Below are 17,753 nucleotides of genomic sequence, written 5' to 3'. Positions count from 1 at the left end.
CTACGGCGTGTCTCGTAGCCTAGGTTATAATTCCCGTGCAGGAAACCCAAAATTTGGATTTTGACATATAAGGCCAGAATGCAATCCAAGTGGCCATTCAAACTAGTATCAGTAGGCGAGGAATGGTGGGCGATGAGAGTGCTTTTAAAGTAAGAAACAAATTCCTCGGGGCACTTAATTGAGCCTGCTTGCGTGGTTTGAAGGCAAAGCCTGGCAACACTCATTACCAGCTTCATTATTGCTACATCGTGTCTGCGTCTCTTTCTTCGCTTTCATTTCTTTGCCTTTCGGCCAACAGGCAGGCTGTTTGCAATGTACGCGGCAACTTCCCCCGCAGTCCGGAGTCAGAGCCCTTGACGCATGCCCCTGTTCAACTCGTGTGCCATCATGTTCCACGATCACAGGAGGCTAGTTTGTGTCCCCTTCCGGAAATGTGCTGGGTTAGCGCTCTTGGCAGCTGCTCTGGTGTCCAGAGTTCAAATCCTGCATGAAGCCAAAATGTATTCTTCGTGTGGTGTCGACCAACTGCACTGGAATTTCAACCTCTTGAAAACCCGGTTCTGCGTTGGCTGCCTGAAAATATGGCAAGATACAAAGTATGGCAGCTGAAATACGTGCAGGCGCAGCACTAACACCAAGCAAAAATTGTCAATTTTGAATCTAAAATTGAAAAGAGTGTGGCAGGCTAGCACACCATCGCTTTGCACACAATTCTGCACACAATCACTTTGCACATGCATCACCTTAGGATAAGTGCACTCAGCAGAGCTCGACCGGATCTCCTGGCTGGCTGGTGGACCAAGCACTCGGCCAGCCACCTTGATGACTTGCACTACATGGGTGTTTGCGCAATCTGCCAGCAAGTGCAGCGTTGTCTGCTACGGAGTTAATTTAAACAGTTCTAACTGATTAACAACACATTTCACAGGGCTGCCAGTCGTGTCTCAGCTGGTTTGTTTGTATGTACTGCAAGTAAACTTAGCCACGGTGAAAATTGAGTGCAGTTGGCCTTTGAGTACTATTACAGATGTGTCCATCTTGCCTTGCCTCTTTCACCGTGCCTCAAAGACGTAAAGTGGTTGAAAGCTGCTGCTTTTCGGTAGACACTGTGGTGATTGTAGCATTCTTTTCGCCTTCCCCTTCCAGGACATCATCATCCAGCAAGATGACGAGATCAGACTCAAGATCGTGGGAACACGAGTTGATGCATCAGACATTGTGAGTGTCCCGCTCAGTTGTCCTGTAGAACAGCAGGGGAGGAGTAGGGGAGGAGGAACTGTTTCCATGCGCGGGAAAGTCCATGTTTGCTTTGTTAGGAAGTTGCTAGGAGAGCAGTCATGGCAAAAAAAAAGAGAGAAAAATGGCTGTAAGCATGCAGAAGTAGATTCATTGTGGGCCTGAGTGCCGAGAAGTTTTCAGAAGTTTCGTTGATCAGCCGTGTGAGGCAGCTGCACGAAGCTGTTAGAAATGTGATCACATAGACTTGCAATATGCCCAAGTAAGACATGCCACTCCTCAGCTTTGCAAATCTAGTGCTGCAAATCAGTGTTGCAAATCATCTGTAAAATATCAACGGTAAGTACAGCCCAGAACATATTTAAAATCAATTTCAAAGTGTGCGAAACAGAACCGAGCAACCACTGGAGGACTTTTGCTCTACAGTTGGACAGCGATTCCAGGCACTGTTTTTATTGGTTTTTATTACACCACACGCAAAAAGGAACCGGGGCGTGAAAAGCGCACTGAGCGAGCGGCACGGTCACTGCGCAGGTGGCGGCCATGGCCCCAAAGTGGCGCAGGCAGGCGTAGGTAGCTCGAGTGATAGCTTGTTACCGCTGCACCAAATGGGACCCAAGTCCCAAACAAGGCAGCACATACGAGAAATGAGTTAGTGATGCAATGGCAAATGGCATTTTAAGGGCTAAGCATATGTTCCCCTTTCAGAGCTAAGCACATGTGCAGAGAGCATTGCAGTTAAACATTAGAGTTAAGCAAAGAGAAATACCGTATTTACTCGCGTAATCCTCGCACTCGCGTAATCCTCGCACCCCTAATGTGAGCCACCAAAACTTGAATTTTTTGGTTCCTCGCATAATCCTCGCACCCCCAACTTTGCAGCGGCGAAAGTTGCCTGCTCGCGAAACCCGCATGGTGCACGCGCTCTCCAACGCGCGCCCTCCCCCGCCGCCTCTCCGTTCGCCGGAGAGCGCCGTGTATCCAAGGCCATCAAGGCGCCCTAACAACCTGCATGGCTACTCCCTAACACACGCCCTAACACGCTACTGACACTGTCCTTGAGCCGGTTTCGCGCATGTTTCGCGTGCGCGCAGCTAGACGGTGTTCGCGCAGCCCGCTGTCGTGTCGTCGTGTCGCCGTCGTGGTCCCGTCGTTGAGCGGCAGCAGTCAGTGAGTCACTCGCGTCAGTGGTGGATAGCTCGCTGCCATTTTGAGAACTTTTTGATCTCTTTGTTTTGTGCTTGGTGCCGCTTCTCCATGGGGAAGAACGCCAGCTACACTGATCGAACACGGCAACCGTGCCCCAGGCAGGCACTTCGGCGTCACCGACTTCAACGTGCGTTACTGGAGTAGGGCACGCACATACGACGACGAGATAGGGCGCGCGCCAGATAGCAAAGGCGGCAATTTCATGATCGCTGATCGACGGGAGACTGTTTACGTTGTAAATAAAATAAAAAGAAATAGCGGCTGTTGGCAACACTGAGCTTACATATACAAAAAACGACCGCTACATTTAGCGGGATTGGCATAAGGCAAATTGGCAACACTGTGCACCAGATTTTTTTCCCCGCATAATTCTCGCACCCCTAACTTTGCATTGACTTTTCCGAAAAAAAAGTGCGAGGATTATGCGAGTAAATACGGTAAACCTTCTTTGTGTATGGTATTTTGTAAAGCTGTAAACCCGATATTTTAGAAATACGCAACCTTTATTGGTTGCCCTAAGCAGTTTTCTATCCAAGTGACGGTGACTTGACTGTTACGGTTGTCTGGCAACCAATGCAGCAGAACTATAGTGCAGAACTATAGGCACTATAGCAGACCTCAGACGTACTGGCTGTATGCACAGTTCGAACTGAGCTTTGAGTTTTCGGGCTGAAGTTCACGGCGTTTTGCTGAATTCTCTTTGGAATCTAACCCTTTTTGTATTGAACGGCACAAAAGCACTCGAGCAAAAAATAAAAAGAAGTTGTTCCTTGTGTGATTCGAACTTGTGGCTGCTAAGCCAACCTGCAGTCTGAAGTGGGACACTTTACCCACTTGGCCAAAAACAGAAAGAGCACACCCAAGCGAGGACTGCAGTATAAAAGTCGCTTTTCGATTCGCGGCCGCGGCGGCCGCTTTTCTGATGGAGGCAGAAAGCGAAACTGCCCTTGTGTTTGAGATTTCGGTGCACATCAAAGATGCCCCTCAGGTTACTCCGCGCAGCGCAGGTAGTACGTTACTGGGAATATTTTGAACATGACACAAGCCGTTTTCGTGATTTTTTGGACTTCATATGCTTATAAATTACTGCAGCAACGACAAAGAAACTTCGTGAGAACAGGCAGACAATCTTAGGAGCGCCGACAAGCGGGCAAATTGGTATGGAGTCATAGTGACTAAAAGCGCAGAAAAACGCAAGACAAAGGAACTTCACAAGAAGAGCGCTTGCTAGCAACAATATGGATTCATAGCAATCTCCCTTCAAAACGTGCGCCCGTTCGCATCTGGGTCTGTCGCTTCAGCAGAGTGATACCGTCCATGAGCTATTGCTGTTCTTAACTTGTTCGCGAGTATATGCCTGATCGGGTTTAGTGGTTGTTGAAGCAAGAAAAGGCTAACTTTACTGCTGCCGGGGCCTCGATGGTCATCGAGGACAAGCCCCCAGGGTGTGCACGGGCATTGCACTGCGTTCACGTTGACCACAGCCACTACTCCAAACTGTGGCAGATGGGGCATGCATAGGCTTGTGCGAATATTCGGGCGCTTCGAATATTCGAACGAATATTACAGTATTCGAATTCGCTTCGACTCGAATTTAAAATTTCCGATATTTCGAAGTATTCGGGATGAACGAATATCAAAACTTCGTTCAAGTTTCGGTTTCGTTAGGCAAGCCGCAGTGCCATCGACATCAGTCCTACATCTTGACTACGTGTGGAGCCAAGACAAGCAGGCCTCTCAAGCTTGGACGTTCCTTGGTTTCCCTATAGGCGGCGTAAAAATCGACACCAACCTACAGCGGCAGTTTTCTTAATCAAGTCCACCAGACGGCGCACCCGAGAGGTTACTTTTGGTAGAGAATACAAAACATTCATTCCGTGACTCAGAGAGCCAACAAAGTTCGCTTACAATGTGTTGTTTCAAAAGATGATTAACAAGTTCCGCATCAAACATCTGTTGAGCAAAATGTACGCAACTTTTTACGAACAGCCGACTGGTGCACCACCTCGCTTGTGAATTCGCAACCACAAAGCCACCAATTCGCAACCACAAAGCCAAGCTAAGCCAAGCTGGATTGCGGTTAACTTATTCTCTGTGGTCGTGTCAAATCTAGTTTTCTTGAGTATTTCTGCGCTGTGAACATGCAGTAAGTGTGATGCGTGCCACCGGGAAGGCTCAGCGACCCGCGTGAGCCTGTTGGAGCCCGTGTTAGCGGAGCCGCTGTACCGCTGCATCGACTTGTTGTGATGGCGCATCTAGGCCTATAGCCAGGCTGCGACTCCTCTTGCTATTGGCATCACTCTTCGTTTTACGGACTCGCCTCGGTCCAGACCTCGCCAAACGTACGTGTTGCTCCTCACGACGGATGCGCCCGTCTGAGCGTGCTCGCCACTACAAGTCTGTCTCGCGCGCTGTGCACGGAGTTGGTTCCCACCACCTCGCTGAAGCATCGCCCCAAGGTATGCCGCCACATGTGCGCACCCCTTCCTGGCCGCCCGACAGTCACGTTGTGCCTCTTGCTCGCTGGAGACATTGCGATGAATCCCGGCCCCAAGCGCACGTCGTCACGTCCTACTTGCAGCCGCTGTGAAAAGGTTGTGTATGACAACGTCGCCGCTCTCCAATGTGATGGATGCGGAAGGTGGGCACATCGCACGTGCGAACTGATGGCGCTCGCTGTATACCGCTGCCTCTCATCGTCGACTGAGTGCTGGTTGTGTGCCCTTCGTTCGAAATCTTAGCGCAAGTGAACGAGTTGTGGCAAAAAAAAAAAAAAATGTCACGAAAGCGACGTACAATTGCAGCGATCGAAATGAAATGATGTCCTGGCCCCTGTAAACTTGCGGATGTCAATAAACGATTTGTTCTCACTTGCTGCTCACTGTGGTCTGTGTCAGTCGAGGCCATCTGGTCACCTGGCGTAAGATCACTTCACTAGCGCGGCGCAAGTAAACACGCGGCCAGCGTGCCAGCCAGCAACCAGCAGGAGCAGCGAGCCGGCGGCTGCCGTGAGAGAGCAGCCATGTTATTAAGGAGCTCAAGCGGCCTGTGCAAAAAGCATCCGCCATGTTTACAAAGCCTTGTTTCAGCGGCACCAAGCGGGCTCCCACGGTAGTTCACGACGCCGCCGCTACGATTTTTCTGGCACTACAGGCAAAGCTAGACCTTTGCTTCTCTAAAATCCTCCCTGTTCTGTGAGACAAGCTAAGCCACATTCAAAGCGTTGTCGCTTCGTCGCAGCCTTCGCGCATGTTCGGCAGGGTAGTCGAGACTCCTGTTTCGTTGTTTCAAACAATGAAATTGTTCCCACTGCAACAATGGGAAAAATTTCGGCTCTCGCGAACGGGCCTGCGCGGCCCGGCGGATGATACAAACGAGCCGGCGAGGCGCCCGACTGACGAACGAGCGAGAGACGGTGACGTACGGGCTCTTTCTCCAGGAACGGCTGAGCTGTTGTTTTCTGTTCGTGAAAACGCGCCGCGGACTGCACAGGCGCGCTGACGCCGCCGCGAAACCACCCGCACGCTGCCGGCCGGCCGCGGCAACCAGGCGGCACCTTCGGTAGCGAAGTGGTGCGGGGCGCTGGAGCCACCGCTTCTAACTTCTACTTAAGATACCGCTCAAAGCACACACGAAGTTTCTTGTGCGGTAAACGAGCTAACAATGTGGGTGAAAATGGTGATATAAAAAATCATCCGCGCCGCGAGTGAAAGCGCCTATGAAATATCTGCCGAGGTGCTAAGCCTAAACGTCTCCTGTGGAGCCAGCCAGCTGTCTCGAGCGCTTCGAAACTGCCGCCCTGAGGTGCACGCCTTCCCATTGGCGCCAGGCTCCTCCCACTGCCACGCGCGTCATTTTCTGACAGAGGCACAGGCGACCGCGAGCGCGGAATCGCCGAGGCGGGCGTTAAAATCGCGCGCGCAACGCCGACGCGCATGAATCGCGTGCAAAAACGCTCCTGTAGTGAGCTTGGGCACCGCGAGTGAATAGACGAAAGTCACGAAATTACCGCTCGGCGACACGGAGGTTAAGAACAAGCAGAAAAACGTCGCGGATTTCTCCATGCGAAAGTAAGAAAAGAATTAAACGAAAACTTTTTTAAGTGCTCAATTTCTTGGTCTGTGTTGGTTCATACGAATTTCGGATGATACGAATATTTTTCGCGGTCCCGCGATATTCGTAACATCGAGATTTTACTGTAGAACGTTTTTACCGGAATGTCTCAGTGACACCTGACAGCTATTCGAATTCGCTTCGAAAGTATTCGACCACTAGGACTATTCGCTTCGAATTCGCTTCGAACTAAAATATCACTATTCGCACAAGCCTGGGCATGCAGATTGCTTCAATCCGGCTCAACGCAAGAGCCATCGGCGCTTCTCCGGCGCTCAATCAGTGCGCCGTGTGGCAAGGGGGAGACTTACAATCTTTGAGTGCTCTTTGAGTGCTTCGCCCCTCCCCATATTTCACGTTAAGGCAGGGCCCGGGATTTTTCCTAATCTACCCAGAGCTTTAACCGTCCTCTAACTGTTGAGTGCTTCTACAGTAAGCCATAGGGGAGCACGTCCAATTGGCGAAACAACGTTAACAGCATTGTTTATTGCTGGAAAGCAATCGAACTGTGTGGTGGCAGGACTCTGCAACACGCTCTGTCACTGCTCTCTTGCTGATTGTTTTTACTCCTGACAGTAAAAGACGGGTTGGTTTTAATTTTCGACTACTCGAAGTTGCTTTGATAAACGTTTCATGTATTAAAACGTCTTTTTAAGCTTTTGGTTTTTATCTCAATTGTCAGGTCACTAGAAGCTATGTGAGACAGGCATCAGGAAGTTTGAGCAATACTGGCTAGCAAAAAAAAAATAAAAAGTTTAGGATGTGCAAAACTGCCTGAACATCTTTGCAAATGCCCAGTTTACTTCAAACATGGTTACATCTGTCTGTGCCACTTGTGTGGGTTGTTGACTGACAGTTCGGGCATGTTGATCAGTCGTATCAGACAGACATCCCCCATTCTGCTGCGAGTGAATTCATCATGGCGTCGATGTTGTAGCTGTACTTGACCTTTTGCGAGCTCACTGTAACACTGACATGTTGTGCAGACAAGGGTGTGCTATATGATTGGCCTCTTAACATGATTTCACTTCACGACTTGAGGAGGAAAACTTCAGTGAAATCGTACCTGCATTTTTTTTTCTACTTGCCGATATCGTGCAAAAAAAACGGTATGCACAGTTTATCAAGGTTCCACACTTGCAAATACCCACACAACACAATTTTTTTCAAAATCTCTTCACGGCCCCGTTAGTATCTTCATTTTTTGTTCAAACTCTTCGGTAAAATTTGGATCATTGTTACCGAGGCAAAGTAACCTTTTAATCATCCAAACTTGTATTTTGTCTTCATGACACCTTTAGTGGGAACAATTGCATGACACCGTTGTCATAACTTGCTGCTCGTTTGCTTTCCGTGCCACTGGCTTCCGGTGAGGCTGAGAAAGGCTGAAAAACTACTGCCTGGGACTTAGGGTCTAAAATGCACAGCATTTCTCTGCGGTCTACCCAGGTCCAGGTTGTGTGTTGTCTCCCTTCACTTGTCCCGTCCTTACATGTGCATTTTTATTACATCAAATCTACCCAGGGCCTTGGAATCACTTTGCATTTATACAAGTTCAGTGACCGTTGCATGTGTTTCGTTAAAAAAAAGTTGCCCATAAATTTCTCGAACTGCAGGGTTCATGGCTGCTGCTTGCTGTTTCTGAAATTATTTAAAGAAAGTCTTCGTTTGCTTCATATTCACTGTGAAGGCAACAACCGTTGTTTGTGTAAGCCCTGGAAGTCAGCCATCCTGCCTAACTCACACTCGCCATCATGCGAAGTAAAACACTCTTCCCATTGCTAGGACTGCTGACCTCACCTCTCCTGTCTTCTGTCTTGTCACGTGCTTAGCAAAACCCGATCTTTCTTCCAACATAGGGAATGCTGTTTTTCATGCGTAACATTCATTGCCTCTGTACCCCCACATCCAGGACTGTGTAATCATTTCCAAAATAATGCAAATATTGCGGAAGTTCCACCTGTAATTGCTGTACTAATAGCGTAAATGGAGATAATTGGTACAGTGGAGCCCAGATAATAGACTTTCAATGGACCTCGAGAAAGCGTCGTATGACTGGGGTGTCGTACGACCGGGGTGCGGGTAAATGCCGGCCAAGTAGACGGTCTCATGCGACAGGTGGGCTAAGAACTTATTTAAACTACTGTATTTAGCCCGTTCTCGCGTGATTTGCGAACCTTTAGCTAAAATCCTGTTTAAAATTAAGCAATGCCTATGTTCTGCCCCCCTCCACTTCATGGCGTCCGAGCCAGCCCTCGAGCTAAGCGCGGTGGTGCGCTACGTTACACCCGTGCCATCTGGCGCTATTTATAGCCTGCGAGCTTCGTGCCTTGCGCGCCTGAGGTAAGGCCGATGGGGTCGAGCAAAGGGTGAGGGAAAATGTGAGTGTGAAACTGCCACGGCCAAGCGAAACGAACGATAGTGCAAGGCGGAGGTGAATAAAAAACGGCGTTGCCGTACATGGTGGAGACACCCTTTGAACGGTCCCGTGCCGTCGCTATTGGGTCAAAGTGCTTTACACATAGCTGTTTTAAATGCAGAGCATTTCTTAGCCTCGTCTCTTCCTGCGTCGGACGGTGTCAACAGCTCCGCGTCCGCAGCAGGTGCGCCTCTCCTTCCCTCCTCTCTCTCAACAGCAGCTGGCGCGCGCATGCGTCGTAGTCAGCCCGTTCGCTCTGTCGCGGTCTCGGCGTAACATGTGCGTGATAGCAGCGCGGTGGGGCGTGGAAGGGCGCGCGCTGCTTGCGCATGCGCGCTCTCCCCCCCGTACTGCTCTCCCTCTACTGCGCGCGCTGCAAATATAGCGGCTAGCGGTCGCTCGTGTTTCAGTCACTGCGTTGCTCCTTCCTTCCTTGGTTGACGCTCGTGCCCACGTTTACTCGTGTCTGCTACTCCAGCATCACGGAAGAAGCGATGGAAGCAACACTGCCTTCAATCAGTACTGAGGCCCCAATGCTCTGCATTTACTCGTGTTCCCCTCGCGGGAAGGCGCGGGAATTTTTCGTTTCCCTCAAGACCCAGTAACGCGAAACAGATAAGATGATTCAAACTTCGCGAGTAAACCGTGGTGCGGGGAAAATTATAGTATAGTCTGGCTACTGTGACTTGCTGAGGCTGCCAGTGAGTGACCCAAAATGGCGGTGCCAACGTATACATCTCTCCAACCTTGCGGCGGATGCACGGGAATCGAGGCCCTCTAGCAAATAAAGGAGTGGAGTGACAATGCAGCTTTAAAAGACATTGATAAGCAGAGAGCAGAGAAACAGGCAGAGAGAGCGTCGTGAAAGGAAGAAACGTGGATTTAGCGGGCGGGAAAAGCGACTGTTCGGTCATCGCCGTGGAGTTGCATCGTGTGTTTTCGCGTTTGTCGGCGGCTCAACGGGAGCTCCAAATTCACGGTGCACCTGCCACTTGAACTTCGACTTCTGCCGGTTGGTGCGGTGGTGTACTGCTGCCACGTAGGGAAGCCGTAAGTTAACTCCCGCTCGCGAGTACCCGCCTGCTTGCTTGCATCTGTTCAGCAAGTGGTCCGGCCCGCCTGCGGATCTTTGCCCATCAAGCAGCATCAAACGGGCATTCAGAATAAATAAGGTTGGGACGAGGCGGCGAAGCGGTGTAAAATACGGGAAGACGCAGGTTTATCCGCGTCAGGGTCCGTTGTATGAAGCGGACCGCATGCACCAGAGCGTCATATCATCGGGGTTTTTAATGCATTGTTTCTAAGGGGCGTTTGCCGGGACCGCGGAAACCCGTCAAAAGAAGCGGGTCGTTGTAAGTTCGGGGGACGTATCAGCGGGGTACAACTGAAGAAAAAAATTTTGAAACACTAAAAAAATAAGAAAAATATACAAAAAATACGGAAAATGGCAAACCGTGTAACACCCTGCATTTCCACAATAATGCAGATTTCGCCAATGTTCCACTTCGAATTGTTTGAATAGTGGAAATGGTGACAATTGGTTGGACAGGATTGAGAAAAACCCAAAAATTTGACTGAAAATTTACACTTCAGGACAAAGTAGCATAATGCTACACATTAGTAAATAATTCTCTAAGTTTCTGTGTTTTTTTTGTTTTGTTTTTTTTTTTTACATCTCCCTTTTGTTGTCACTAAAGCTGGATGATTGTGCCTCTTTTCATTTGGCATGCTCCACATGTTCTGGCATTGATGAGACTGTAATTGTCTTGTGGTTTTCTCTGTGCTTTTTCACAGTTTGCCATCGGCACGCTCATGGACGACTACCTCGGTGAGTACCTGGATGGATGCTCCAGACTGTTTCTTATCTTGGGAGGCTGTGTGCGGTCAGGTTGCATGAGACCATATGTCTTTAGGCCTGATATTATCCGACGAGGCGACTCTTCCCCCGACGAGGGAAGAAAGGGAAGGCAGTACAGATTAACAGATTACAGATCTCTGAGCCATGGTCTTTTCTCGATTGCAATTGGTATAGGATCGCATTGCTGCTGTGGTGTGCATACGAATTCTTGCAGAACTTCAGACTGCGGACAGCAGGGCCGTACCCAGAGGGGGGTTTGGGGGTTCGAACCCCTCCCGAAATCTTTTCCAGGCAGCGCGTAAGCAATACTTACTGTTGCTTTCGGCAAAACTACCCCCTTCCCGAAACCCATAACCCCCCCCGAAAAAAATTTCTGGCTACGGCCCTGGTGGACAGTGCAGAGGCGGAGGGTATTGCACTTCTGCGGTGGCTCAGTGGCCAGGGTGTTGTGCTGCTGAGCCCAAGGACACTGTGGGCTCTATCATGGCTGCGGTGGCCACTTTTCTGATGGAGGCGAAGACCGAAGATGTCCGTGTGTCGTGACTTCGATGCACGTTAAGGATCCCCATGTCCCGCCCTAATTTTACAGCTTTGGTGGCACCAGTGGCAAGGAACCATTTTGAATGCCCATTTCAAACATCAATGTTTCAAACATCAAAACGTTTTTTCATAGGCTTCCAGTCATTCCTGTCCTGCAGTGTCCGAACTCCTTCTTTGTCTCCGAATTTTCTTATTTGGTCCCTCCATCAAGTTAATGGCCTTCCCGTACATGTAGTCCTGTCGTTCAGAAGCTACTCCATTATCCTGGTGGTCCGCTGGTTGTCATTTCGTTGCATTACATGCCCAGCCCAAGTCTAGTTCTTTGTCGCAATTTGATCCGGGATGTCTACCGCTCAATTATAGCCCCTAAACAACCATTTCATGTCCCTAAACATTACTCCTGTTGTTCGTCTTTCCATGGATCGGACACAGCGAAGCGGCGGCGCACGTTGTTGGCCGTCTTCCGAATATGACGCTACTTCCGGCGTCTGCCTCTCGGTTTCTCGCTCTTCCGGCGGTGCGGCAGGGAGCAGTGGGCGAGCATAGGGTCAACTTTAACGACAAATACCGCTGTCCCCAAGCTAAAAATGCCGGAAAAAAGTTTATAGGCATAAACTGACCAATGTAACAATTGTAAAAAGTAGAGTTTTGCCCGGTTTTAAAAGCACTTCAGTAGCCCTTTAAGTAGTTGTCCCCTTTGTTTATCCACAGCCCCAAATATTTATATTCCTTGACTCTAGGTAATTCGCCATGCTGGATTGATACTGCGTCAGTGCTGGTGTCATTGGAAACCATTGTTCCCGATGTTTCAGTGCTAAAAGTTAACTTGATGTCTGTGGATTCGTGGCCACTAATAGTTGTGAGCCTTTGCATATCGCTCTGCTTAGCAGGTAAAAGAACTGTGTCTGCAATGTCTGTTCCCGGGATATGCTGTTACACCACTTCGCCTTGCCACATATGCGCTAAGTTGAACCCTAATTGTCTCTCTTCCACTTACTTTTCTAACCCTACCATGTAAAGCGTAAACAGCATTGGGCTCAAAGGGCATCCCTGTTTCAGTCCTCGATGGGTGTTGAGCATGTTGGGCATGTTTGGCCTTTCTGCAGAGCTTCATCGTCATGCGGGGAAGCCATAAGGGCAGGTCACTTTTGTGCAAGTCCTTTTGCGAGAGTCCTTGTCTGTAGCGTTGCTCGACCCAGTTGAGAGGAATGCTTTGGCCGCAGCGGTTCAACATTTACTCTGATTTCAGGGGAGGTGCTCAGGAAAGTGGCGGATAACTCTCTCGGTCCACCCATTTTTGTTTGTTCACCGTTTTTTTTATTATTCTTCTTCTTTTTTTGTTATTTTACTGGGAACAGTGTGCATTTTTTTTATTGAGAGAAATGCCCAGGACATTGTTTCTAGTTCTGGTAGATACACAGCTCAAGCACATGACTTCTGCGCGCACACTCGCGTGCACACAACCTACGCACAATAGTATCCACAAACACACAGGTTCTGTTGTGTGTCTGGCGGCGAGCTGAAACTTTACGGCTATGTTAAACGTAGGCAAGGTACTTCATTCAATGCAATGCCATCCGGGGAATCAGTGTGGAATGATCTACTTCAAACCAAATTGCCACCCCCGCGTTTTCACTCCCGCATAAGGAAAAATTGCTTTTGGTTGGAACTGAAAGTTCTACTGGGTGGTTTTCAGAGTCAGCGTTTACTCCAATGTGGCTAAGTAAGACATCCATCTTGCTACAAATGCGCTGTGGGTGCATTGTTCTACTCATTCCTCTCCAGGAGGCCTCATGAAGAAATTGTGGAGACCTGCGGTGATGGGAGCTTTGCTGTGGATTTCTTTGGTTGACCTGCTAGGCTGCTCTTGCAGCTGGACTTGTGCCTGCTGCATTGTTTCAATTTTTTTTTTATCATTATTCATGTGGTGGTCATCTTTTGCAACGGCATTCTACTAAAGTTCTGTGAGTTCTTGGATATGAGCTTCTTCTTGCAAAGTCCTGCAACTATTTCGTTGTCTGGCCTGTTTTCCCCTCCTCACCTGGCTTCCCAATTTCGGTGCACTCGTGATGAAAATGTTGTCACTCCAGCTCATGAACTTCCTGACCTGGAGTTTACTTGCAGCCTTTGCAGGTCGTTCAGTGTGGTCTCTTTGAGAAACCCTGTCTTTCCTTGCCACTCCACGTTCCCCTCAACATCCTCAGTTTGGCTCTATCCATCCGTTGGGTGCTAGACCTCTCCACAATGTGAAAGATCCTTTGCTTCACAGTGTGATTGTGAAAAACTTTGTCTACTTTTTCCAATCCTGTTTAGATTCTTCCTATGATTTCAGTCACTAAATTTCCGATTTTGTCTGTCTGCTGAGCCCCCATCTACCGGAAGTGGGGTGGTTCTGTTGTTGATTGTCGAGGGAGCATTCAGCTTGAGGTCTTCACATTTCCCAAGCATCTGCACTTCATTACAACTATGTATTCAGAAACTGCCCCCGAATCTTACAGTTCCAATCCAATGATCTGCCCCCACAAAAAGCCTTAGAATGACCATCACTGTGGGGTCATCCACTTCACTCCCAATGTGGCTGCTGGGGATATACACAGCGCATGCCACGTGTATGCTACTTGTAGGAATAAGAGCCGAGCATCGACAGGGGCCTTTGTACGATTCGAAGTATTGCTTTCTAATTGATTGCGGGACATTATTGCATATTAGCTTAATAATGCGAAGGCCCAGGCTGAAAAAATAGAGGGCTGATGATTGCGATACTCCCTAATGTGAAGCTTGAGCGCAGTGCGAAGTGCAGTCATCTCAGCGACGGTGCATAGCTGCTGCATCTCGGGAAAAGATTGCGCCTGGTAGCTGGGGAGCATGCCTCAAGCACTCTTGGCATACCCCCCCCCCACACACACACACACACACACTGACACCACACACACTTTCCTTCTTACTTTATCTTTAGTGGTTTGTTTTGTTGGTTGTAACGAGGCTGGCGTAGAGGGACGACGCGAAACCATAGGAGCGGGCGCTTAAAAGAGCTGCACTCTAGAGATATCCGCAACCAATAATTGTGTGAAAACTACTTCCCATCTTGGGAAATCCCGCTGTAGTGGGTAGTCATGTCATACGCTGTCGTGGCAGGGGAGGATGTGTGGAAAGCCTCTGCTGAAGTGGGTTGAATAGAGGGTACCAATGTAGCTCCCTCTCTTTTTCTTTTTGCGGCATCCACATTGCCATCAGTTCTGCACATTTCTTAGATTTAAGCTACGGTTGCTACCAGCGCTGACGTGTCTTTGCAACATTGCACCGGAAAGGAAGAGTACAAAACTGATAAATAAATTTCTTCTTCAATCGGAGAAAAAAATGAAATTTTGAATCTAGGCAGTCTAGAACACCGTAATGACACCCACTTTCAAAGCCCCAGGGAAGGGGCAGTTTTCTGACGCCTACTCTACACGTGGTTTTTGCGTATGTCACACAAACCAAACGCAGTTCTAAGTTGTGGCTTGGCGAATAAAAGGGACATTTGCACGCCGCAAGACGGAGGGCGCCGACATTAACATGGCGCGTGCACGTTATGGTGGTAGGGGCGCATTTTCACCAGATGGCCAGGCAGGTCGCACTGTGTGGTCATGCCAATCAAGCTGACTGGGAGCCTTTGGCTGGCCTTTCTTCAGCGTTACGCTGTTAGATGCATGAAACAATGCGAAGAGTTGAGCATGTTCTGACCGAAATTGTGGGCCAGTTTGGGAGATCCAAAGCAGAGGAGACCCGGTCTCGTTCACCAGCCTTGTTGATACTTCAGTCCGTAGTTGGTGAACGCAATGTCTGAGCAATGCATCGAGAAGTGTGGCGTGATCTGTGACAATGTGTTTGACACGTCTGTTCCAGTTTCGCACTGTTGTGCCTTCGTTTCCAGGCCGTTGCATTGTTAGACAGAGTTTTTAAAGGCTGTGGCTCGTGACCAGGGCACTCCAGGTGTACTCCTTTTCCCTTTTGTCACTGTTCTGAACCACTGGCCTCAGTATTGTGCATTAGGGTTCAATTAAGAATAAATCAATGTGTGAAGCATTAGGTGTGACTTTAGCAGCCCTGCAAAGTGAAAATGTACCATTTTTACAGAGGTACTTTTTATGGGGTACAGGTGAATTCGCTTTTATATCTCCTTCACTCTCTCAATATATTTCGTTCTGACAATGCACCCTGTAGGGCAAATGCTTGCAGCTAGCTATTCGTAGATCGAAATACTTGACTGATTCTGGTCGTTAAGAACTTTCACAGCGTTGTAGTTGTCAGTGTAAAGTGTAACAGGAATTCAGGTTGGTGCTTACGAGAAGGCAAGATCGTGGGAATCCTGTCTTGTTGGAAGAAATAAAAAATGAAGAATATTCGCGAGCGCTTAAAAACCACGGCACTTGAAAATAGCTGAACATGCCCAGCTGTCACACCATGTATTCCTTTCGGCACCTTTACATATTTATATTTAGTTTTTATGCTGCATGCTTGGTTGAATATGTTATGCAGGCAGTCTACGCTGTGATTACGTTTCGACCATGGGTGACGAAATTCACTTCTTGCTGGTGCAAACTAAGGCTATCATCAGAGCGCTCCTCTTGTGAACACTGACCTAGTGCAGTATCAATAAGTGGAAAACTTTGTCTCTCATTTCGAGTGAAAGGGGGTACTATTGGAGAAGATGTTAGGTATTCAAGTTATGTCGCAGTACTGTGCAGTTTGTTGATTTAGAAATTACCTCTGCTTTAACTGACCAGATCATTTCTTAGCCTGATAAGTTAGGCTTGTCTGCACCATTGACTTCACCCAGTGCAGGATCAGAGTGTCTTGGATGACTGTTTTTACTTTTTGGCGAAGGTAACGCTGATTTAGTTTGCCGCTTGTTCAGCATCGTCATACGCGTGTGCTCACTGATATAGTGTTCAGTTCGTGTCAGTCCCCGCGAGCCACTACTAGATGCATCTGGTGTAAGTACCGTTATCTTTACAAACCTGGTACAATAGTTGGCTGTACCAAACTGAGGTAGCTACACTTTAATATAATGTTCGCGGTGGCTAGCAGGGGGATTGCCATTGAGGCTGTCACGCAACAGCACAAAGGATGATTACAAGCACCTGTGATCTTTGTTTACTGCGGTTAACAATGTTTGCCCAAAAGCAGGCACAAGTTAGGCTGAGTATTTGATACAGGAACTGCTTTTAAGGGAGTCTAATGTGTCTTCACTCTGTATTGGTGTGTCTTTCTTGCGTGATTGGTCACTCGCAAAATGCTTCTAATGTATAAATGTGCAATTACCAAGGCTGCCTGCTTTATTCGGCAGACCAGCATTTCTGGACGGGGTGATGTAAAGTGCAGGGGGGTAGGTGATGTGCAAAAGACCTGACTTTTCCTTTTGGATTGTTCTTTGCAGGCCTCAGCTGAACAAGAGGAGCTTCATCATACCATGCTTTCTGTTACTGCTACTCATCCGGGGTATCGCCGCTACCATTTTTGTCAAGAAGCGCATTTTCTCTACATGTAATATAGCTTTGGAAGGGGGTGACAAGTGAGGTGTGTTCTTGATTAAGAATAAATAAGTGCGAACCAATGCACTAATCGGCTGCACTTTTGAAAGTGCACTGGCTTTGGTTTGACGATGTTTGGACACCGTTTTTCCCAGATGCATGTTGTTTTTTTGGGGGGCATGGCATATTGTACAGAAAGGAAATAAAGATGTTTTGGTTCATCTGTGCATCTTCTTTTATTGGGTAGATCTGCTTGGAACCCTTGCGGTTCATTCAGTTTGATGCCTGTGAGCACTCTGGAAAATAATGGCACGTTTGAGTGGTCGAAATCGTGTGCTTCGAGCATAATCTGCCGGTTCTCTAGAAGCGTCGGCTTCCGACACGGAGCGCCCCAGAATAATGTGACTCTGTGGCCACCTTGCCGACTGAATAACCACCAGAAAGCAGTTTGCGGTCATTTTGTAGTACTATCTGCAAAGAAACAGAAAAAGCAGTGTCAGTTAACCGAACATTTTCTGCAGCGAAATGACGAATTCGGAGAGCTGTTGCTTAATTCTTTTAGCAAAAAGTACAAACCACAGTGAAAAAACGGCCAACTGTAGTTCACTTTTTGCAGCTAAATCTTGCAACTTCACTTGCTTGCTATGCCTTACCCTAGCCCCAAAGAGCTACTTAAAATGTTGGTTGATCGAGATATCGATTTAATAAGTGTGTGAAAAATGCTCTAACTGGTCACATGGTTGTGGTGGGTCCCAGTTAAAAATTTGTAGCTGGCTATAATATGGGCGGCGGAATTGCCAAAGGCTTAGATGAACGAAGGTAAGAGCATTTGTTTTAGCATAACGTTACCATGTTTATGCTGCTG

General features: G+C 48.3%; 1 protein-coding gene across 1 annotated transcript in view; it reads left to right on the top strand.

Moving 5' to 3' along the window:
- Polr2g (DNA-directed RNA polymerase II subunit Rpb7) overlaps positions 1-17,109 on the top strand; it is a 34,543-nt gene extending 17,434 nt beyond the window's left edge. The window contains exons 6-8 of the mRNA XM_077680412.1: positions 1,147-1,218; positions 10,772-10,805; positions 16,795-17,109. Of these exons, the coding sequence (XP_077536538.1) occupies positions 1,147-1,218; positions 10,772-10,805; positions 16,795-16,805 (117 nt within the window). The 3' untranslated portion in view covers positions 16,806-17,109. The remainder of the gene's footprint in view (positions 1-1,146; positions 1,219-10,771; positions 10,806-16,794) is intronic.
- The last annotated feature ends 644 nt before the right edge of the window (positions 17,110-17,753 follow it).

Source organism: Haemaphysalis longicornis, unplaced genomic scaffold (genome assembly GCF_048455015.1).
Source record: "Haemaphysalis longicornis isolate Haplotype H1 unplaced genomic scaffold, Haemaphysalis longicornis Haplotype H1 scaffold_8, whole genome shotgun sequence".
NCBI classification, from domain to species: domain Eukaryota; kingdom Metazoa; phylum Arthropoda; class Arachnida; order Ixodida; family Ixodidae; genus Haemaphysalis; species Haemaphysalis longicornis.
This window is presented reverse-complemented; position numbering and strand designations above follow the sequence as displayed.